The sequence below is a fragment of the Lingula anatina genome, chromosome 6 (genome assembly GCF_051362555.1).
Source record: "Lingula anatina isolate TDL-2025a chromosome 6, LinAna3.0, whole genome shotgun sequence".
Lineage (NCBI taxonomy): Eukaryota > Metazoa > Brachiopoda > Lingulata > Lingulida > Lingulidae > Lingula > Lingula anatina.
In genome coordinates, this window is record NC_141772.1 from 4,256,281 (window position 1) to 4,280,990 (window position 24,710).

At 36.9% G+C, this 24,710-nt stretch overlaps 1 protein-coding gene across 5 annotated transcripts; it reads right to left on the reverse strand.

Moving 5' to 3' along the window:
* Positions 1–544: 544 nt before the first annotated feature.
* On the reverse strand, positions 545–22,171 carry LOC106180476 (host cell factor 2). 5 transcript variants are annotated; one of them, XM_013564462.2, is made up of 22 exons: positions 21,976–22,171; positions 18,153–18,374; positions 17,175–17,262; positions 16,515–16,723; positions 16,155–16,346; positions 15,727–15,872; positions 15,212–15,467; positions 14,236–14,313; positions 12,621–12,769; positions 11,945–12,119; positions 11,575–11,750; positions 10,917–10,991; positions 9,499–9,645; positions 8,968–9,253; positions 8,598–8,684; positions 7,726–8,277; positions 7,146–7,279; positions 6,447–6,584; positions 5,872–6,060; positions 5,117–5,411; positions 4,810–4,876; positions 545–3,320 (listed from the first exon to the last, which is right to left on the reverse strand). In XM_013564462.2, the coding sequence occupies exons 1-22, from the start codon at positions 22,133–22,135 to the stop codon at positions 3,227–3,229; spliced, it is 3,915 nt and encodes a 1,304-aa protein (XP_013419916.2). In that variant the 5' UTR covers positions 22,136–22,171; the 3' UTR covers positions 545–3,226. The 5 variants fall into 5 exon arrangements, with proteins under 5 accessions (XP_013419916.2, XP_013419915.2, XP_013419918.2 ...); XM_013564461.2 differs by having other exon boundaries at positions 9,490–9,645; XM_013564464.2 differs by lacking the exon at positions 14,236–14,313 and having other exon boundaries at positions 9,490–9,645.
* Between the last annotated feature and the right edge of the window lie 2,539 nt (positions 22,172–24,710).

The following is a 24,710-nucleotide window of genomic DNA, read 5'->3' on the forward strand; positions in this document are numbered from 1 at the left end:
ATCGATTTGGTTTTAGGGCAATTGCTTAAAATGGACAAATAATAAAGAAATTGGAAGCACGATCCCATTTTCTACTGATTAGTTGCCACCACATACGTGCCAAGATTATGTTTTTATTAAGGAGTTAGAGACCCTAATCTTTTAATTAAGAAGGGCCACTTTTTTCTGTCTTTATTTAGCGAAGAACTAACTGGTATTCAAACACAGCAGGATCATTATGGATCATGGAGTTGGCAAGACTTAAGCTATTACAACAAACTAGCTCTTTTTCCCGATTAAATTTCAAGAGGCACCCAATCTCTTAATCCGTTAAAGTTAATTTCCCGTTTTTTAATTTCAATTCAGAGAATCATAAAACACTTCTTAAATGTGAACAATTTCCAATGGTTGTTAAAATGTAAACCTACTATAATTTCTTTCTTGAACTTAACCCCCCCAAAAAAACCCAAACTTTTTTTACATATTTTTTTAGATATTAAAATTTGAGTGTTAAATTTTAACTGGCAAACAAACAAATATCCATTGACAACAAAACACAGTGGAGTTGTATACATATTAAAAAACATAGTTTATTCAAAGATATACAAACATTACTCTAAATTTCCCTTACTTCCATCTTCCATCAGTCACTAAAAGAGATAAAATAAAAAAAAAAGATCCATAGAATCCCAAAGATTGAAAGGATTTCTCAAAACATCATTACAATGTGCTTGAAATAGGTCTGGCAAATATTGTTTAGAATCCCCCCTAAAAGAACCCAGTATAATTCTTGCCAAAACTCAATCTTACTAAAAATTAGATCAAAAAACCCATTCCTTGACCATCTCCTGTCTGGTGAAGAGCGTTTGAAGAATCAGAAGTTTTAAAAGTTCAAAACTTGAATTAAACTTTCTAATCAAATCTTAAAATAAAATTCAAGTTGGTTGCTTCTTAAAACAAGTTTCCCTGGCTCTGAAAACTCAACTCACAAAATCCTTGGCAACATGGACTCTACCTTCCTTTCTCAATCTCCTGAGACTCCAGAAAAGGACGAGAACTACGCAAGATCTAACCTACAAAGCACAGGAAAATATTTACAGCTTTTTATATCAAGTTCTGCATATACTACACTTTACCTTTGTACACATAACCTAGTACTCACATTTCATTTCCCGGTGACGGGCATGAATATAAAATTATACTTTTTTTTATCTAAATCTGTGCTACGTACTTACATAGAACTAACACGTATCAAAGAACATTTTGCTTCTAGACACTTTGAAGTCAGTCAAGATTAGGCTGGATTGCTGTAAAAATCCACAATAGATAGGCATAATAACTCTACATATTTCACAAAAAGTTAGAACAGCTACCAATACATTTTAGAAATGTAATCACTGTTCTGCACAGACTAATGATATCATAACATGCATTTTAGCTAAAAAAAGAGAATGTTATGTAAAAATACAGTTTACCAAGAAAATCCTACAAATACAGGTCATATAATGAGGCGACAGTAGCATTCTTTTAAATAAATAAAGCAAAAAATTTAACTTAAGACTAATTACAGTATTTATTACAGTGGAAAAAATGCAATTCACCCCTCAAGTGAATATTTAAATGAGAAAAATAAATGTTAATTCCATTTTTCCTAGAAACCAACAATGATAGTGCTAAAGCTCTGAAATTATTTAAAAAAATTTTTCTAATGGCTGCTCATAAAATTATACGTTTCAGAATAATGATCCAAAATATTGCAAGGGTGTATAACTCTAGCAATCTGAAACCACCAAAAAGAATTTTGGTCAAAAGGGAAGAAATTGCAGGAGTGCTTGCATTATCAGAAATCTCTCCATCTCTTGGAAGCACCTCAGAAACCAATACAGCATTTTGCTGTAACACAAGGAGGGTTTTAAAACTCACGTCTACAGAAATGCCCACAATCTTAGAACTGCTCTTGTCAAGAATTTGATTATGTAGAATATCGTTATTCACACGAAATGTAAGCATTATACAGTATCTGTATACCCAGCAGTTCAGTATTTTTTCACCTAATTTTTTTCTAGTTCTAGCACCTTCAGCAAATGAAATGACCACAGATATAATCAGGCCGACTTGTTATTTGCCTGTGTAGTTGAAAAGTTTATCAATAATTCAGAGCATGCAATCAAATGCAGTGTTAGTGCATCAAAAAAAAAATTGGTCTTGGTGAATTCTTTGTAAAATACCTTTTTTCTTCAGGCATAGGGGGCAAATTGAAGGTACCAACTCCTTCATGATACACATTTTAATCACATTTTATTTCCGTTTTTTCTCTTTAAGCAGCAAGACAACTCTGCTATATTCACTCATCATTTACATCAATCACAATATTCGAATATATTTAATTCCAGTTTATCTTCAAAATTCCTTTCTTCCAGCAGAATTCCTTGCCGCTCCAAACCATAATGACTTTGACTCAACTTTTGGTGTTAAAAAAAAATTCTACTACTAATGAAGTTAAAATGTTTTACACATTTATACATCTTGAATTCACATAATGGTTATTAATTATAAAAGCCTGCCTTGTCATGATATAAAACATTTGCCTCCTATGCCTTTGATGTGGTAAATTCACCAATCATAAATGTTGGCAGTCAAATCGTGGGACCCTATTTGGGATGTGTGGAAATTTTCTGGAATGTTCTGTCACAATGTCAAAAATATGTATTTCCCTTAGCTGTACCGTCATTTCTCTAATTGCTATCATGGTGATTTGACACTTAGAAATTCAAATATCTTAACTTTTTCTCACATATGTACTGAATTCAAGGACAACCTGTCTTACTTTTAACATTCAATGTAATATTATCCCAACAGATCTTAAATTTTCTTTCCAAGACCTTTAGAGCTAAGTGAAGATCTTCTTCCCTTCAAAACATCTCAAAGACTTCCAAATTTCTTAACATCCAACAATCCCTATACACATTCTACAGAATTCTTCAGGAAGGTCAATAAAAACGCTCATTTCTGTCTCAGGCTCATGCTATGCAACCTGTTTGCATTCGATACCTTGATATACTTTAATAAACTATTTATTTATATACTGTACAATTTCCGTGGCACCATCTGTGCCAAGGAAGGTTTAAGAGTACCTGTACAATGCAGATCTGTACAAAAAAAAGTTCACACACACACTTCCACCATGAGCAACTTTAAATTATGTCCCACATGACGCAAAACGTGAAAGTGCCCACGCCTGCCTTGGTTACTGGCCATCGCCCTCGCCTTCTAGTTTGATTTTCTTGGTGGCTTGTTGAGCTGCGCCTCCCTGTGTCACTGACACATTTAGGATAGGTTTACTGTGAAAGAAAATAAAATAAAACGTTATGCACAAATTCAATTTCTTTTCCCTTTATTTCAACACATTTAGAATAGGTTTATGGTGAAAGAATACAAAAGGATCATTATGCTCAACTTGATTTTCTTTTTCCTTCCTTATTTATATGTATATCATCTTTTCTAGAATGTATCCTATAAATTTTGATCTGCCTAAAGATAGGTTTACTATGAAAAAATACAAATGGGTCATTATGCTCCACTAGATTTTCTTTTTCCCTTCTTATTAAAGGGATAATGACTCTTCGTGTGAGGTCTTTTTTTCACAATAAAAACATTGTGAATAACTCATAGAAATATAATATATTCTGTTTTACCACAAAAACAGCAGTTATAGCTATTATTCTGATATCTGAGCTTGTCTTCAGACCATGTGACCTCCATTGATGGCTATACTCTGTTATAATTTCTTAAGAGATTTTAACAAAAAACCAAACTTTTTAGAAAAAAAACAGGGACTAACTTTGAATGTAGAAATGGATTCGTTAACCATTGGTAAGTATGGGAAAATTTTTGTTTACTCCATAAAAATTCATTTTTTGACCAAAACGAAGAGTTATTATCCCTTTAATATGTATATCACCTTTTCTAGAATGTATCCTATAAATCTTGATCTGCCTAAAACATGCTAACATTATTCCATGAATTCATTAAATTAAACATATAACTATTGACAAAAAATTCAGGAAACATCTGATTATCAAATTATAGTTTGAGAGTTCACCTTGAAACAAATGATCTAAGATGAAAAAAGAACAAAAGCTGATAGCATGCTTGAATCTAATTATGTTTCCATTATTATAAAGTTCCTGTCAGGATAGCATGCTTGAAACTAATTATGTTTCCATTATTATTAAGTTCCTGTCAGGATAATATATCAAAATACACTTCTGTTATAATTAAAGAGGCACTGGACTGGTTGTCTTTATTACCACTTGGTACAATTAAACATTAACAACATTAACATCCACATACTGCAGTAAGTGGAAAGCAGCACGAGTTATCAAAAGAACTATTTGCAAACCAACCCTAAGTGTGTATTGTTCATGTAATCTTATCCACATAAATGTCATCAAAGCTAACATTCTTATCCCCAAGTCACACGCACCTGATAATAACAGTGAGTGTCAAGCCAAGTGCACAGACGATGGCAGGATTCTATATACTATATAATATTATTAGTCATGTTTGAACTCAGGGTGCATGTTTCTGCTAAAGCTCAGCCGACCTTACTTTGCCTGACCACTGCCAATGAGCCATTTTATTATGATCATGCTACCACCGACAGCCGCATTAATCTCCCTTTGTTGTCTGCCCCACCTCCATTGGATCTGAGGCTGGTTTAATGGTATCAAGTTAATCGTAACCACTTATATATATATATATATATATATATATATATATATATATATATATATATATATATATATAAAATTAATCGAAAATACCCACCTGTCTCCAAGTGGCATTGGTCTCTTCACTGGTGTTTTTACTGGAACTGCTGGTGCATTGGAGGTGTCTGCCAAAGATGGAAAATAGGCTCAACTGTTAACATTTTGATATCTTTACAAAATTGGAAAGGCATAGAGAGTGACAGACATGTGAAACACACATACAAAAAAACAGCTAGAAGATATGGCACCTTCTTTGAAAATATTGCACACTATATGCCTGCTTATACATATTTTTTTTGATTTTCAAAACTTACACCCTTGCATTCACAAAAGAATTAAAAACTTTTTAAAAAAATCCTACTCACCCTGTAGCCACCTGACTTGTGTTGCTGGTCCATACCCCTTCTCATTCCTGGCTGCTATCCTGAATATAATGGCAGGCTTGGTGGTGTAGTCTATATGTGCGGAGCCCAGACTGTTCTGATGGACTACACACGATGGATTCGGGCCACAGTAAACCCGTACAAATGCAAGCTGTGCTGGCATGCCTGCCTTTTGTTCCACTTGAGCATTGCGCACTGCCAGGTATACGGAGTACTCAATAATTTTGCCTGCGGTGTTCTGTGGGGGCTCCCAGGATAGATGGGCTCCGTCTGTGCTCTGAAAAAATGAAAAGCCACACAAAAGTTAAAAAGTTTCAAAAACATCAAAAAATATATTCTGTTAAATGCATGCACCAACTTTCAACTCAAATAATTTGGTGTTAAGAAAGTGAAGTGTTCACTAGGCTCAAAATTTACAAATATTAGAATAACATATAACATAAATATAAAAGCTATAATTTTAGAGAAGGCCATCCTTAGAATTGCAACTGATCCTAGTGATTTACTACATAAACATGCACACCAACTTTCAGCTAAAACAGACCACCTATTCTTAACAATTCAGTGCCTAAAACCAGGAATGAGATTGCCATTCGAAGTCAGAAAATATGGCATGGGGCCACCTGGCTCCCAAAAAAGGCAGAAATCCCCCAAAAGTCTGAATAAATCTCATCATTGCACTAGTAGTACCTAGTAGAGAAACAAAATTCAGCAATCAGATGTTTTACAATACTCACTTTGCTGATTTTAATTGCTGAGGGTGCCCCAGGGAAACCTGGCAGGCAAGTTTTAAATGCAGATATTTCACTAAAGGGACCTCGGCCGCAGGCGTTGATGCCCGCCACGCGGAATTTATAGGCCGTCCCTGGAAGAAGTTCCTGACGTTTTAGCACAGAATGGTCTGGCACGCTGACTACATCTATGTCCTGGGGAGAAACATAGGAAAAGCAATGAAAATTATGTAATCAACTGATATATATCCACTTTATTGGCTAGTTAAGTAATACATGATTATGACAAAAACATGAATGATTATGCAATAAAAATCATTTATTTTTTGCAGTTTAATACGTATTACATTCAAGAAGGTAAATATGTTCAAATTCTGCCACCGAATCTAGCCAAGATTTTATGAGTATTATCCATTTCTTTACTCTATTCCAACAATTTCAATCTTCCACAACTAACATCTGTCAATTCCATTGCACTGATTCTGATGGAAAAACCCAGAATTATTATCATCTGTCCACTTTGTTTTTCAAGCACAATATTTTCTTTCCAGAACAATTTTCAACCTCTCATAAAAACTTACGTCTCCATTTCCTTGGCCCGCCTCAGAGGGTAGATGATAGTGGGACACTATGGTGGACGTGCTCTTGATGATCCCCACATCATACCACTGGTTTGTGTCTTTTTTCACTGACCCACTAGGCTTATTGGGAGACTCAGACTAGAAAGAAAAAAAAAAACAATTTATAATCAATTTACACTACTTTTCTCTATGGTGATAAACCTTTTTTAAAAATCTAAAAGGAACTTTTATTCTCTGATAGATAAATAGGCCTGACAAATTTAAATTATCAACAAAATATCTTACATCATAAAACTGATTTTGAAATGAGTAAGATAGTGTAAGAATATTGCTGTAGCTACTCCAGAAATGTTCTGGCATACCACTTGCCATTGGATAGAAGCATCTAAAGACTAACATTTATCCTTCTTTCAGAGGGACACATTTCACAGCCATGAAGAAAGCTGTTTGTTATGCATAAGAAAGAAATGTTTCAAGTATTATTCTAACAAGTCACTCTGTCTACTATCACAGTGTAACTTCTTGAGTTCACACTGCAAGTTGGACATGAGAACAAGAAACTTTGAAGAAGGGTCGAAAATTTGTGCTTCAGTTAAAATACATATTAATTCACTTTAAAAAAAAGGATCGAACTTTTCCCCTTTTAGCCAGTTGCTTTTTGCACTATTACGAGGATGGAATCTATTCCTGAGTACTTACAGGCTTGTCTTGTGTGTCAGCCTTGACCCCATTGGCTGCCCCGTTGGCATCTGGCTCCTGCTTTATTGCGGGGGCAGTAGTCAGACCTCCGCTTGCTGACGAGATGGCTGCCGATGCCAAGGTCGCTAACGGATCTGAAAAAACAAAAGATATTTTCAATTTAAAATACAGCAAAGGAAGTAAAAAAGATAAAAGAAAACAAGCCAGTCAAAGCTGACATATGGATGGACAATATTTGAAAGTGCAAAATATGGAAGGGTGACAAAATAGTACAGCAATATACAAGGAGCAACAAATAATCTGATCTGACCCCTTTCTTAAAAATGTAAGATCAAAGCATTTGAATAATTTGATAGCCATCTTTGCACATAAACTATTGTTCAATCTTCTATGCGTACAATCACCATTCAGTATTACATACATGAAACACAATAACAAAAGGGCCATAACCAATTTAACAAAGCCACCACAAACTCCTTTCTGTCGTGACATGAATGAAGCAAATCAGTCCTATAGAGAAAATTCATAAAGTAAAACCAACAATGGTATATAGTGAAACAACAGGAAATGACTCAATTACCTTCTGATATGCTAGGCTTCTCCTCAGCTTGACTTGTCTCCATGGGCTGTTCAGCTGGTGCCTGTTCACCACTGGTGTCAGCGGCAGGGACAGTATCCATGCTCTCGGGTGCTGGCTGTGTGGGGGCAGCACTGCTGCTCTGCTGGGGGTCCTGACCTTGACCCTCTTTGTCCTCCTCGACCTTGACATTGCTGGCTTCTTGTGTTGTCCCAGCCGTCGTTGCTGCTGTTGTTGTTGCCGTTGATACTGCTGTCACTGCTGTGCCTGCAGTTGTTGATGTTGCTGTTGTTCCCTCTGTCGCCCCCTCGGATTCGTCCATAGCAAATAATTGTGCTGGGGGCTGAGCTGATATGGAGTTGGCTGATAGGGAGAGACTGAGGCTGGTTGAGGAAATGCTGCTGTTTGCGGTTGGAGTGGCTGTGGCAGTGAGGAGACTGCTACTTGGGGTAATGTTGGTGCTTGGGGTTGATACTACTGCTGCTGCCAGGGATGTAGTGGCACTGACTGCTGTTGTCCCTGTGCTGATTGTGGCTGAGGGAGTTGATGCTGCAGCTGTAGCAGAACATTTAAGTATCTTTGAATGGTTAGTTTTTCAGGCTTATTTTATATCCAGTTGAGTTTATATATCTACATACAGAATTATATGTATAAAATAGAATTTGAAAAAATCTATACACAGAAATCAACATACTGGACTGAGTTTAAATGAAAAGAACGTGTCCCGACTATGACTTTCTCAGTGATGGATCTTGTACTGTATCTAGTCTTGGCTAGCAATTCATCAGACTGCCACTTTGCAGTCACATCTAACACACTCCAGCACACTGTCACATCCAACACAATGGCTTCCTGGGCCCACAGTGCACACTCACCTGGCTGTGTTATGATAGATATTGCCGGTTTAGGTGCTGCCAATTTGCTGACTGGAGTGGTTATTACCGTCTTGGCCTGAGTCATCACTATGGAGGAAAGAATGAGAGATGATGCATGGTTACTGGAAATATACTATGTCCTTTAGCTAAAGACTAATGCATGGCTTTTAAGTCTGTACTTAAGTGAGGTAATTTTTAATTTTTATAATTTTAAAAAGTGTATTGAAATGTACGAAAATGGAATGTGCTATATGAGATATAAATACCATTATTATAATTATGTCCAAATAAACTTGAAAAGATGGCATTTCTAAGGTGTATATAACATGGCTAAAACATTTTTTTTTTCGTTTTTTTTCTCTCCGCCTACCTGGCTTTGTCACCACTACTGGACTCGACAGCTGACTGGTAGAGCCCTGAGCATTCACTACAATGATCTGCTGCGATGAAGTAGGAGTGGACAACTTTGGCATAGTCGTGATAAATTTGGTTGGGGTGGCACCTGTGGTACCAGCACTATTTTTCGGTGCCGCTATGACAATGGTCTGTTTGCCTGGGGTACCACTGATGGTACCCACGTTAGGCTTCCCACCCACCGTGATCATAGATGTGGGTAAGGTCTTGAGGATTGTTGTGCCTGTCTTTGTATTTGTGCTCTGAAATGCAAGGAGCATAACCTGTTTTAACAAATTCATTCACTTCGATTCAATCCCCTTACCCTCCCAAACAGCCCCTGCAATGGATATGCAATTAATCAAACAATCCACACGTCTATCCTATTCCATCTGCCAATCACAAACCTTCTTACACATTCAACCTCTGACCCTGCAACTGAATTACAACCAATCAAAACACAAGACACATCTAGTTCACCAATCACAAATCTTCTTACATCACCAACCTGTGGCTGCACACTGCTGATCCCCAGGATAGTGGAGGGTGTCTGGCCTGCTTGTGTGGTGGTGATGATGGCAGTGGGCTTGCCAGAACTGCCGTGAGTCGTCACCAGCTTGACTATCGTAGCACCTTGGGGAAGTTGAGACTTGCTCTGAAGAGAGTAAAGAGGAAAATGTTAATAACATTGGCGACTGCAGAAGAGGCATGCTTTTTTAGAGCAAAATATCATTGTTTCTATGTGAAAATCTGCACGATAGTGCAGTGGTGCAGTGTAAAAGAATATTTCCAGTCACATCTTTTTAAAGAAAACCATTATCAATTTCCTATTAACAAGCTTAAGTTTCTACTAATAAGTGACTTTTGTACTAAGTAAAAAATAAAAATAAGTGAGTCAGTGAATGTTTTGGATTCATATTCATGGGAACATAAATCTCTTTTTTTTTCATTTTCATGTAAAAGGAATTCTCCTAGAACATTTAATGTTAAAAAATCCACCTGACTAAAAAAATCTACAGATTAAAAAAAGAACGATATACAGAAATAACATACAAATACGTGGGCCATGCCAAAGCATCTATCACCAAGATGACTTCTAAGGTGTACAGAGTACAAAGATTAATACCATGCATTTTACGTCAAGGTCTTTGTAAAAACAGCACGACCTGGAGACAATTCTAAGCTCGTCTTCCCGTCCTCTCCTACAACATGCAGTACGGGCCACAATTTCCCTCTAATCTACCACCAAGGCACAAATAAGTGAGCACAACAGAACTTAAGAAAACCAGGATTACCAAGACCAACACTTTCACAGAAAGCCTCAACAGCTGCCTTGAACATCAAGTAAAATGCAGGGGTTTGAAGACAGGATCACCGCTGTTTATATTTCAGAAATCAACAGGGAACTGTGCAAAAATATGAACAAGTAAATTTCTACAGTTATAGACCATTGATCATCCTATATACAACAGAGAGTTGAAGCAGGGACAAGATGCAACACCCATTACAAAGCAATGCTAAATAAAAACTGAAATCCCTTAAAAGAATCAATACAAGGATATAATTGTCAATAAACATTGCAGTGCTTATTGTATCACAAATGTTTTGACATAAAAAAAAACTTTGTACATAACTGATGATGTGCCATGCTTCATGCAATGCTGGAGAGAAAACTTGATATGTACAGCAAATCTAGAAGATAGAGCTCGGAGGTCATTTCAAATAAATTATCATGAACTTTTAAGTAGGGGCCTCGAATTTCATTTATATTTCAAAGGAAAAAGAGAAGATGCCAACCATAGCAGATATGACATGCAAAGATTTCACAACCACCGAATACAAACATGCAACCAGCCTGGTAACATATCTTGGTGCCGTCAATACAAAACCATATATATATATACTGTGTACAGCACGTGCCCTAACCTGAACAGGTTGGCCGACAAGATGAGCCAAAGTTGAAGTGGTGGACTTATGTGGAAGTAATGTCACTTTGGGCATCTAGAGAAAAGCAAAGAAAGTGTATGTAGTTTACATTATTCTTTTCATCCCTCGAACAAGTTCCACTGAGATAAACAGGATGTTAGTCCATTCAGTGGATTTCAGTTGAAGCCTTAAGGAGGTAAAGATAAGTACAAAAACACAAGATATAGAGGCACTGTAAAACAGTGCAATGTTTTCAGAAAATGTTTTAACAGAATATTTTAAGCAACTTGACACTTCTGCTTGTAACAAGAAAACGAGACTCTAAAATTCAGCGAAATATTTTGGGAAAAATATTGACGTCTTCAGGCAATATATTATTCCAACAAATAACTTGCCAAAGGCCTAGGAGAATTTAACTCTGCAATAATATACATTTACCTGAACAAATGAGCAATATCATCTAAATTCAGAACCTCTAATCTTAATTTTTTTACCACCCTGGCTTTTATTGGCCTCTATAATATTCAAATTTTGAAATGGTATTGGAAAAAAAAACCTAAACCTCCTCCAATAATAAATAAATAAATATTTAAATAAAAATAAATAAATGGGTGGATGGATAGACAGATGGAGGGATGATAAAACCATGACAACTTACAGAGGCGACTGTCATGCCCTGTGTTGTCTTGACCAGTGTGACAATCTGGGGTTGGTTGGAGGAGGTCACTCCAGTCTTGTGGACTGTGATGATCTGTTTGCCCTGGAGGTTCTGCTGACCAGGCTTCAGAATGGTGGTGGGGTTAGCCATCCTCACTGTCTGGCTGCCCGGGGATTCTGTGGAGAGAGAGAGAAAGCTTTTATGCTACACTGAAACTTGGGTGACACAAATCTCATTCTTATCATCAAAAACAAATCTAGTTTTTATATATCTTTAAAAGACTTCATCCTATATGGAGTGAAAATAAAAAGATCTGCCACTCCCTCCCGCACAGACATACACAAAAAAATATCTTTGTCTTCCTACTTACGTGGCACAGACTTGACTGTCATTCCTGTAGATGTCACTATGGTCGGTGTGACCACTTTAATCCCGCTGGCTGGTGTGGTGGTGGTGGAGCCACTGGTGGTGTTAATCTTCTGTGTTGCCGCGGCTGCAGCTGCCAGCGCTGCTATACCACTCATCTGTGTGCCCTGACTACCACTCTGAATGATAAATAAATAAATAATTTATATTTTAATATTCTGACTTGGTCTTTTGAGGCCAGTGGCCCTCTAGATGACATCTGGGCTGCTCTCTGAGGAAAACCAAGACAAAGAAGTGACATGTATGTTCACTAAATTTCTTTTATGACAAAATTTTTTCATGAGAAAGGGAAAAATCTACGTTGTCAAGCGAGCACCTTTTTTCACCCACTACATGCCAAAAAGCACATTAGCTACCTCCTTCATGCTTTGTAGTTTTTGAAGTCTCCCTTACATCAGGGTTGACACTCACCAGCACAGGGATAAGACTGTCATTTTGTGAAAAAGTCTGAATATATGGCATGGGGTCCAGACCCACCCCTCCTTTCCTCTCAGTATTTATTGGAAATCTACTTCTCAAAATGATATTTTTGGCCCCTTTTCATCATAATCATCATCAACAGCAACAACAACAATAATGGCGATACTCACAACAACAACAACAACACTGTCACTACTTACTGTAGGTGTGCCAGGTGTTCCAGGTTGTTTCTGTGTGACATTGATCACCTGAGCGTTGGGCCCAGTCCCCACCACCTTGTATGCTGTGGTCACACCTGACTTCAGACCTGGTCTGATCACAGTAGGGGACGTCATGCCTGCTGGGGTCACTGGAATATAGCATAATAATAATAATAATAATAATAATAATATTTACAAGAAAATAATGCTGCTACAAAGAAAACTAGAAAGTCATGTCATTTCATTTCTTTAAACAACATTGGGGCAATTCTTTTTCAGTGAACAAAAATAAATAGTGACTGTTGTACAGTCAAATGTTAGAAATAGGAATAAGTGTAAGTTATCATAAAATGTAGCATAGAAAAAATATGGGAGATCTCTTTAGTTTAAATTAATTGTAATTTTAAAACAGCTAGTCAGCCATCCAGTTTGCTGAAAATGAAGTTTGTTTACAACTGAAGGAAAAAGTGCTCAATAAGAAAGGAAACAAAACTCTGTTTCATACATTGTTAGTCAAGGTTGCAAAAATAAAGAAATATGTATCTACTAATGATCCAAACAATGAACTAATGAAAAAATAGCAGGGAATTATTAGAGACCCAATATAAATATGTGTATAAATGCATCCCCGAGTTAAAATTTCTTTATTATGGTTAACAAAATACCTAAGCACAAAATAAATAAATAAATAAATAAATAAATAAATAAATAAATAAATAAATAAAAAAGAACCTTAGAAATTGCACCTTCTTTTAAAAAAAACACATCTAGTCTCTAATAAGTCATTTAATACATCTTCTTGAGCACAAAGAAAAGATGCTTATCTCTCACATGATTTTATTTGATTTCTGGATCCAATCTTAACTTCCATTAATAAAGAGAAGTCCATTAATTGTACAATTAATTATGAGAGATCTGAACCCTCTTAACCACGAGGTAAAACTATCAATGATCTTTTTTTGCTGGAAATCTTGCATAAAAAGCAAAGGCTTCTCAGGTAACTTTCTCATTCGGGTACATTTCATCACCGCCACCAGCTCCAAGATAAAGGCATCATCTTAACTGATGTCCGACTAATCTAAAAAGAAGTTTGGACAGACAAACGAACTGGGAAGTCCTCAAAGCAAGAGCCACAACTGAAGAATTGACAAGTCATGTTTGAGGAACAATTTCGGTGCATCTTTTCATTGCAAAATATTATTGGCAAAAAGTCAACTCCCCCCCCCCCCCAAAAAAAAAAAAAACTTATATGAGGGCATGGATGTTCTGATTCATCCAGTTCATTGATATCACGTAAGAAGAAAAAAAAATCTCCATTAGACTTACAAAGTTATAATGCAATGAATTAACAATTTGAAGATTGGTGGTACCAAACACCATTTCAACTTGTTCCATATTTATTCTATAAATTAAACCAGAATAAGATTTTTTTTTCTCCTTCAAAATTTAGCAAGAAAGTTACAAGCTAGATAGTAAGCTACAATAGCTTAATCATTGGCTCTTGTTCTTACTGAAGTGGAAACACCCACCAAGTGGAGATGAAAACATCGCAAGGGGGAAATAGCTGAAATATATTAATGAGCAAAGCATGCATAGTGAGAAATGTTGCACAAACCTCGTATAGTGTGTGCAGTAGAGGCGAGCGTAGCAGCCAGTGTGGTGGTGCCCCCTACTGGACGAATTGTTTGAATGCCTGCAATGAGAGAGGGGTAGTGAGAGATAAGATAGGAGAGGGGGGGGGGGGGGGGGGGGGGCTAGTGGTCTGGCTTAAAGTGAGACCATGGACTCTCTATGATGTAACTTACTTTAAGGAATAAAGAGATAAAAGAGCATGACAGGACATGAGGATTTTTTCCTTTCTTTAGGGTGGGAAGAATTACCAAACTAGAAGAGTCACTTGACCTTGCTGATTGATATGCTTGAATAGAAAATGAAAAACTCAGTGAGTAAAGCCACAGTGCTGAAAGAAAAACATTGTTTTACTGTTCACATATCTCTGATAACCAATTTATTCTTAGTAAACAGAAAACAATTTTCTGGTACAGCTTTATCGAAAAGACTGAGCTCAAAAAGAAGAAACACAATCGGAAGATAACAGACCAAAATTATTCCTGCTACTCTTTACAAGAGGACTAGTAAGGAAGGAGGACGTTGACAATGACAAAACTAAAACAAAGGGCACTCACATACAATAAAGATTTTCTCAACACAGTAATCATGTCTGAATTCTACAAAGCATTGATCCCCTGAGCTCTATGTTATGGCTGAAGTGCATTATCTATTAAACAGATCAGATCTTTGTGGTAAATATCATCACTGGCACTGAATAAAACATCCTTAGGCAATTGTATTCATCAAAAGTGATGAGAAAGTAGACGAAATCAAATTATTTTTCAGTAGAGTGACTCATCTATTAAATCAACTGCACACACAGAATAAAAGGTCAAATTAATCTACATTCTCTTTTTTTTTGTGAAAAAATGTTAAACAAAACCACAGCAAAAGTGATCATCCTAAATCACATCTACGAAATGGAAAATTAGAAACGAAAGATGTCAAAGCCTTCATTGGTTGCCATGACGACTACTCACCTTGCCTGACCATGGCGCCCCCTATAGCATTGGGGGTCAGAGCTTTCACCAGGGGATTGGTCTGTGGGACGCCGGTGGGCGTGGCAGCCTGGGAAGGAGGCATGTCATACTTCTGCAGCTGTAACAGGTAGGCATCTGCCGTGGGAACTGTGCCCCAGCAGACCTCAAGTGTGTTGGTACTGGCACGCACTAGCTGAACTCTAGAGGGCGCTGGGGGCTTCTCTGTCTCCAGGAACCATAGGTCTTTGAAACAAACCTGGAATTTTTTTGAAGTCTTAATGTTTTCTTCAAGCGCATTGGTAAATGAATATTAATGTGAGTATTAATATTCATTGGTAAATGAATATTAATACTCACATTCATATAAGGCAATCATTAGAACTTAAAATACTTTCATAAGTTTGGAGAAAATAGATAACAATCTTCACCAGAAATTAAGCATTTGTTAATTAAAGGCATGCAAGCAAACCATCTTACAAATAATATAACCACATCCACCAATATTGTTCCCATACCTGGTTATTCCAGGCCTTCCTGTAGCCATCTCTGCCACTCCAGATATACAACCTGGTATTGATAGCTACAGAACACTGACCTGCCCTGGCCCTGGGGAGGGCATCCTCAAATACCTCCATTGCCAGGGGTTCCCAAGTCATGGTGTCTGGAAGAATAGGGTATAGATTATAGAACATGGGGTCAGCTTCTTTACAGAACTTATGCCCTTATTTTATTTATTTTTTTTTTTTCAATTTTTGAGTCTGAATAATTTGAAATGTGTTAAAATAAATCCAATGAAGATGGGATGGTTATACAATAGCAAAATGTAAATAATTTGAAAATATAGATCAATTTCATTAAAATTGTTGCTTATAAAAAAACCTGTACTCTACCACAAACATTTGTATTGCCCTAAAAAAAGAAAAATTAATTTCTTTGCTCATACCTAGATTCAAAGATGCCAGCGTGTTCGTGCACTTCCACTCCTTCTCGTGGGTTGCCACCTTGGCATCCTCCATCACAAGAGGCACCCAGCCCCCGAACACAAACATTCTGTTGCCGATGACTGTGGCAGAGTGCAAGCTACGGGGGAGGGGCGGGATACCCTGAATCACTGGCTTTGTCCAAGTGTGTGTATCTGAGATGTGGAGAAGAACATTTGGTTACAGGTAATTAAGTATGGCATCATTTAAGGGTACATTCAGTTCTTCAATTCTGCTTATAATACAGTTTTCATTTCTTTCGTTCTTTTTTTTTTTTACAAATTTCCTTCTGTGAAACTACAGACTACTGTATAAGAACCTACCACAATCAAGCTGCCACAGATCTCCCAGGCGACAGCCACTCATTCCCCCGTAGATAATGAGGCGGGGATTTTTGCCAAATTTCTCTGTGTAAGCAACTGCAGAATGAGATTCTCTGGGGGGCGGGAGTGGCCCACTGACTGCAGGGAAGTCCCAGCTGAGCTGAGAAGACAAAGGTTTCAGCTCCAGGGCATACACATCATTCAGATACCTGAAAGTAACCACAGCAACCTGTGATAAAATGTGGTTTGTAAAAACACAAAGGGGTCCAAATTCATTGTTTTTCTTTCCTCTAATATACAGTGAGACAAAAAGAAATCAGACTTTACAGGACTCTGACACTTCAGGACCAGAAAATCAATGCATATTGGCTCATACCAAAAAAAAGCAGCTGTTCCACTAGATTTGTTTGACATAACTAATAAGTACATTTATAAGGCGACTGGTTATGCAGAGTCAACTGTGCACATTTATTCAATGAGCGTTTTAAACACTGAATAATAACAGCCCAAGTCAGATCATGTCATTCAACAGTTCAAAATTAATGGTTTGTACTACTGGTCAGGTTTTACTTGGTAACAGTCTCTATAATTCCAGTCCTTCACTAAAAAGCACTGGATGGGGTAACATATTTTTAAACACCGTGAAGTATGTGCCCTTACCTTGGAATATTATTCTTAGGGTCTTCACTGTCATTGGCCAGACCACCAAACAAATACCCCTTTCCATTCAGCAGAGTAAAAGAGTGCCCTAGACAAGACAGAATGAAACATGAATGCAATATAACAAATGGAATTAGTTGTAAAAGTAAATATCTTAAATATGTTAATTTTAGACATTAAGCTGCACCCACACGACTAATTCATACTGAAAACTGGGTTCACTAGTTTTACCAGATGATCAGAATGCATGCAGACAGAATGTATGGTGGCTTTTGCTGACAGCTTTTTTTGCCGAGTGCTAACTCACTGCATGTCTCTAACTACAATTTACTGCTCCTTCAAGTGAGAGAAGTGATCTTTAAATCTACCATATCCCTATCTTTATTTATTAAGATATAAAACCACCATCTCAAGGAACCCGTAATATAATCTTCCCACAGCATCATGCAAATCGTGACTAATGTAGGCATCACAGAAGTAAAAATAGTTTTATCATGTATTTTCCTATTAAGACATGCGATCAGTCAAAGACACGCATGTAGATGCAGATAATTCTGGAAATTGTTTTTTATTTCACCAACATATCCCCCCACTCATCCACCCCCTTGGGCAAAAATTTTAAATGTGGAACAGAGTAACCCAATCTCTAAGCCTAGTTGCCCTCAGCAGCAATTGAGTGACATCATTTAATGTCAATCTCTGAAGCTGCATTCTGCACAGCATATTTGAATTTAAAATGATCAGCTTCATGATTAAAATCACCAGAAAACTTGGATTTCCATTCCGCCTGAGACTTCTTTTATCCCATATCAAGGAATCTGATTATGTCAATTAGTTTATTCCTGATCTGACCTAGGTTTTGTTAAATTGTCAGAAAAAAAGAAAATTTTCTTCAAAGACAGCATAACTTTTGTGTCCATTCTGTGTCTCTTTAAAATGTTAAAAAAATATTCCAACTTTTTTAAGGGCCACACTTACCAAGTCGCGGACAGGGTGGAGGGTGGTTTTTGGGAGGTTTCGGCCGCAGTCTCTTCCACTCCCACCTGCTGGCCTGCAACTCGTATAACTCATTGGAATATTTCCCATACTCCACCATCCCACCGAACACCAGTATACGCGTGCCGTCACAGATGAAGCCGTACGCAGCGCACCCTGGTGGGATATCTCCCCGCACTGCTGGTACAAACCATTGGTTGGTAGCTGGAAGAAGGAAATTTTGGAAATCATTAGGTTGATGATGATGGTGATAAAGGCTTTCCCCAGAAAGCCATCCTGCTATCATATAGACAACCATTAGCCTCAAAGGATGGACCTATATTTTCAAAGACAGAAAGACAGCTTGCAAGTACATATTTTTGGGGTTGGTCAGTTGGGCTTGCTTGGGTTGGACTCCCCTTCAATCAATGATCAAATTATAGATGCACATTTTAAACTTTCTGTACCCCAAACCCTGTGGAAATCCCTGGTGATGATAACAGTTGTTTATCAAGTAAATTGGCAAGTTGTTGAAAGGTTGAATATTTGCCAAATGATATGAAAATTCAAAAATAAGTCAGCTCTTAGGGCATTTCATCTGGGTTATCATGGTCCATGCTAGTATTACTCTTTAAGATAAAAAGTGTGTGTCACTTTTCTGAGAATATTGTTTGCTCTTGAAGGCACAGTTGGTGAAAATGTTAATGATACTTAAAGAATTTTTTTTGAATGACTAAAAAAGCAAAAAATCATAATGGCCCAAAGTTTGTTGCAGTGAGCACACTTAAATCTGAAATAAATATTTTAATATAACCCATCAGCAAGAGCATTGCAGTAAAAGGTATCCAGCTTAGTCTAAGTGAACAGATATAAATAATATGTCTGCTGGGTGTGAATTAGCCAAGTGTTTCTTCTGAGACAGGGCTGTATTATAGCCAGGCAACCAGCTATCTTTCGGAGTCTCCATATTATTTCTGGCTGGTCATTTTTTGCATTTTTTGTTACAGAATTTCATTTCATCACTGGAGCTTAATATATGGAGCCTGGGCATTCCATTTTAGTAAAAAAAAACTTAATTTGACCTCCATATTTTTCCATCTTCTAAAATCCTGGCTACTCCCATGTACATAGAGTATGCTCTTTTTAAATGCATTAACCCACTGTGTAAGGGTAGATCATGAATTTTAAGTTTTTTATGACTTCTGTAGCACTTTGCACTTCAGACTAAAAGAACTGGCAAAATGCAATACATCATTCTCAGATGATTCTTTCATCTTCTCCATCAAAGCTTTCCCTTATTAATTTGTACCCACTTTCACCGTCAATATAAATCTCTGCTTTCCATTCTATATCAGCAACTTATAGTACAATCTTCGATTTTCATTTTTGAGACAACTCTTAAAAAACAAGTAAATCCATAAAAGGGAAAAAGTAAATTTAAAAAATACATTTTAACACACATCTGAACTTAACACGCACTATTATACTCTATGAGTTAAGTTCTCATTTAAAAGAGAGCTTTGCGAGTATTCTGAATGGGTTGCCCTGACCTAAGCAATACATGTTATCCAAGTTGTGCACCATTCTCTCTTTCTCAGGGCTAAGACAGAAATTTGCTTATCTTTAACCTTGATCCGTGTAAGGGCTGGCCAGTAGTTTTGTTTAACCCCACCCCTCCATCAAAAAAACAATATAAATTTCCCATTTTCTTGAAAGAAAAAATCGACTTAAAATCAGCTATTTCTTTCTTAACAATTAAGTTCTTAAAATAAAGAAAGTACACCAAATATATTTTTTTCAACTAAACTAGATATTGCATGGCATCAGGTTATCACAACATAAAAAATAGCACAAAAAATCAACATGTACTCAAAAAGATATGTTGGTTTATTTTAAAATTATCATCATACTTATCGCATACCCTTTTCACTTGTACTGGTGGACACAAGATAATCCACAAAATGCTATTCACAATGTTTTTCCTGGCTTCACAATTCAAACTTAAAGTCAGAAAAACTAGCCCCGCATGCCCCGAAGGAAAACCATATCAGTAACCAGTAAGTAAATTCAGAATTTCTGACAGCACAGGTCAAACTAAGCTATTTTGAAATAAAATAGATTCTTTTTTCTATCATATGCATGTAACGCTGGTACTATCTTACTCCTTCTCTACTTAATTCCTCCTTGGCAGAATTATTACCATGCTTACTCTTCACTCATTCAAAACATTCAAGCCTTAAAAGAGTTTTCTTCATGATATGACTTTGTATTCATTTCTTACACATACTCTTAAGTAGCATGTGCTTATTTTAAGAGCCCATAATAGTGGGCAATTTCCAATGATTACTTCATAGGCAAACCGAATATATATCTATCACTATTATATGAAAAAAGTTAATTTCTTTAATTTTAATAATATAACTTTTGACACCAGCACGTATTTCCCTAAAAGATAATGTGAAGACTCAAGACAAAGAAAAATCCTGTACAATGCAATCTTACTAAGTTAATTCTAGTACCCACACACATGTAGCATACTACTGATGGATCTGTCTAAGCTATATAATTCAGAGGTACCAGCAACTTTGGTTCATGTCTCACATAGTAATGCAAATTAGATATGTACCCTTTTTAGAATCCCTTGGAAAAAAAATGGGTCTAATTTTCATGAGTATTATTTTACAACAGACCTGTTTACAGAATCGAGGAAACTATTAACTCAGCTCTAAATAATTTCCACCTACAGCTGAAAATGATCAATTTTCTCCAAAACTTCTTTTTATTACGTCCACCTCTTATATACAATAAAGATTTTCATAAGTATTCCATCATTAATTTAGTTCCATCTGATGGGCTTAAAATGAAAATTATGCAAGCAAGAGATCAACTATTCATTGCTTCTTTTTGTTTGGAAAATAAATAATCCCCATCATAGCAATTGTAACCATTCCTGCTGCTTTACTCATTAACCCCCCTCCCCTCCCCTTTATTTATACATCTTCCAAAATCTACCACAACACCGAGGAAACAAATCAATACTGTTGACAGCAAAAATGATTGCTCGAAAATACATTTACACAAAATGAATTATATGTTTGTTTCAAATGGGATGGCTGGGTGTGACTTTTGCCACCCTTAAACACCACATACACTACTTAGCTACAAAATTATATGCAGTTCAATAATTTACCGCCAGATGTCACTACCTACCGACGAGTCCATCTCCCACCGTATAGAAAAATATCTGCTAAGCAATTTTTGCACAACTAAATACCTGTAAATTTCTAAAATACTTCTATGGTTATCACGATCCCCAATCAATCATAAAAAAGCAATTTAATGAGATTAAAACTTTGTCAGATCTCGCACCTGCGAGACAAAAACAAATTTGGCTCCGACGACCGACGCCATATTGGCTGCAACCCTCAGCGGTAAATTAAAATATAAATATCCTAAAAACCTCCCATTTGATTTACTTCAAACTTATCCAAAATACTATCCACCTCTATATCTATCAACTTTGTACAGCTTTTAAAATAATCTTCATTTTTATTAACAGAAATTTTAATTTTTACGTCCGTTCATTAGCATTTGTTGGGCGCCGCCATATTGGATTTTGGAAGGGCGCCGACTAAAAAACAATCACTTCTAAGCGTTTGATCTAATTCAAATTATCACAAAAGAGAAAGATGATAGAAACGTCTCTCTCCTTTCGTCCATAACTAACAGACTTTGCCTATTTTAAAAGATATCCAAAAAGCTTGGCGGCCTTCAGCAAGAGGCCGCCATATTGGACGAACCTAGCCCCGTCAAATTTTGCACTTACTAGTATTGTAAACATGCAGTTCATCAACGATTCCTTCATTTCCTCCACCAAAGACAATCATTAAATCCTTGATAGAAACCGCCCGATGACCGTGGCGAGGACGAGGACATGGTCCCGTCGTGTTTGTCACCCGCTTCCATTTCAGAATGGGTGCCGCCATGTTGTTTCCTACCCACAATGCTGGGGGTAAACAAGCGCAATACCCGTATGTGTAAACAACAGTTGTGACATTTCAGAAAGATTCTCCCCGTTCTGTCAATCCAAGTTTTTGTATTGTTATTCTTTTGCTTTTATACTTCAATTTATAAATTGATACTATGGCAAAATTAACAGATATTGATTTTTTGTGATCATACCGTGAGCCTCCAACGGCCCCCGGATGGCATAAATTAGGCCACATGACAGCACCTTCCCATTGCCAGCATCAATTTATCGCTGGTGTTCTGAGTTTAGTTAAAACAGTTGAACTAGTAGAATTAAAGTATGCGGTGCACTCTGTACACTGAGGACTTGCAAATGCATTACTGAAAATGTAAATGAAAATCTCTAGGATCGTCAAATATTATTTCAATATTAGTGGTTTAAATTTTTTCAAAACCATTTTATTTAGAGTGCTATATAGGCCCCTATGTACAGCTTCTTGCGCGTGTTCTTCAACGCATCAGAAACAATCTCGGTATTTTTACCAGACATTAAGATAAGATTGCGCCAATTACAGTTGATACGTATGGTGGAAAATGTATCATATCATCATATTGATCTGTTTCAAACATAAAATTAAAACATCAACTTATATTTGCCTATACTCTCGGTTTAATCCCTTTAGGCCTATCTATCCATTTGTGGACGTCTGTGATGAAATGCAGCTACCGGCAGCTCTGCTTGTTATTGATGACCTACATGTATGCATGTTCTGAACTTGGCATGATAAATCATTTATATCCTATTACCTAAAAAACGACGCTAAAAATTTATCAAGAATCACGGTCATACAGACACTCATTCTCAATATAGGTCTCTATTGGCCCATTTGAAGAAAACAGAAAAATGGAAGTTTAAGATATATCCGCCAGTTCTACTTTTCCTAAATCTCTTGTGACAGAATGTGATAAATTAAGCTTCTTGTGTACATCATGGAGAATTTTAAAATTCATGCCTTGCTATTATGGGCAACAGGGGTGGAGCCAGCTAGGATTATTTGACGGGGGGGTCTGCAGATGCAATCCGACCCTCAGCCCCCCCCCCCCCCCCCCCCCAACTTGGGTGGGGATTCGGGGCCCGCTGAAGAGCCCCGATTTTTTTTTTTCATTCTAGAGGGCGAACGGTACCATTTGGTGCGGTTTAGAACTTAGACCTATAAATCAGCTAGTCAAAGAGCGCATTCTCAACGAATTAAGCCAGGCTTTACAAAGCCGGTGACCTAAAAATGGCGGACGTACATGAAAGAAAAACCGCCTAATCTTTTAATAGTCTCTCCGCCTCTCACACGCCTCCCCACACGTCGTCCCTGCGGGGTACAGTAATTAAATCTCGGCTCCGAACATTAATATTTCCGTGAATATCTCTGGTGATATTATCTCCGTAGATAGTCGATTCATTGCTGCTCTATGGGCCAAATTATTCCTTTTTCGTCTCTGTTTTCAAAGATAATAGAACAGAAGAGCTTTTTTCCTTCGATCGCCTTCAGCCGCCGTGCTTTCTTCACCACGAGTTTAACTGATGAGCATGCGCACTTAATATTTCTCAGGTAGCTTCCGCATGGCGAACGGAGCCGAGATTTAATTACTGTACCCCGCAGGGACGACGTGTGGGGAGGCGGAGAGACTATTAAATGATTAGGCGGTTTTTCTTTCATGTACGTCCGCCATTTTTAGGTCACCGGCTTTGTAAAGCCTGGCTTAATTCGTTGAGAATGCGCTCAAAAATTCTAATTTCAAGAGGGGACCATTGTAGTGATATTTTTCAAATATCGAAGGGGGGGGGGGTTTCAGTACCCCCCTGACACCCACTAAATCACTGGGTAACAAAAATTTTAAAAATAACAACCCTTTCGGATAATACATATTTGAAAGTTATTAATACTAAAAAATTCGACTCCTCTAAAGGGGTATATCGAAATGCACGTTTAATTTACTGACCCATTTTATCTTCAACCTCAAGTATATTTTTTCACACTGTCTGGTAACGAAGGTTTTGCAAATTACTTTCTGAGAGAATGCAGTTTTGTCGTGTTTCCTGCAAAACATATAACTGTGCCCTACCACCATATGGTCTATAGCTAATCCTGGATGTAACTGGATTGAAGATTTTATAAATGATTGAAATATTACAATAAAATAAAATGATTACCTGCGCCAGAAGACAATGAAGGTTTTTTAATTGTTTATTTATTTTTCATTTCTTAAAAACCTGGTGACACTGTGAAAATAACCGCAAGCTATTTATTGAGTTAAAATAAACTAGACATTTTTTAAGACGTTAAACATCATACACGCTTACTATAAAGTTGCAGATTTTCTACTTTAGTGAAAAAAAATAGATCAATTGGAGAAAGTGAGCTGGTGCTGCGAGCGACAGTAACGAAGGTTTCAAAATTAGGCCATTTATGTTTTTATGTTAGAACAGATAGTAATTTTTTAAAATATTTTAAGTTACCAGACTGATATTAGTAAAGTTTCACTTGCAATAAAACAAACAATTCTTTCGTTCGCTTACTTTCAGTAAAATTAAAAAAA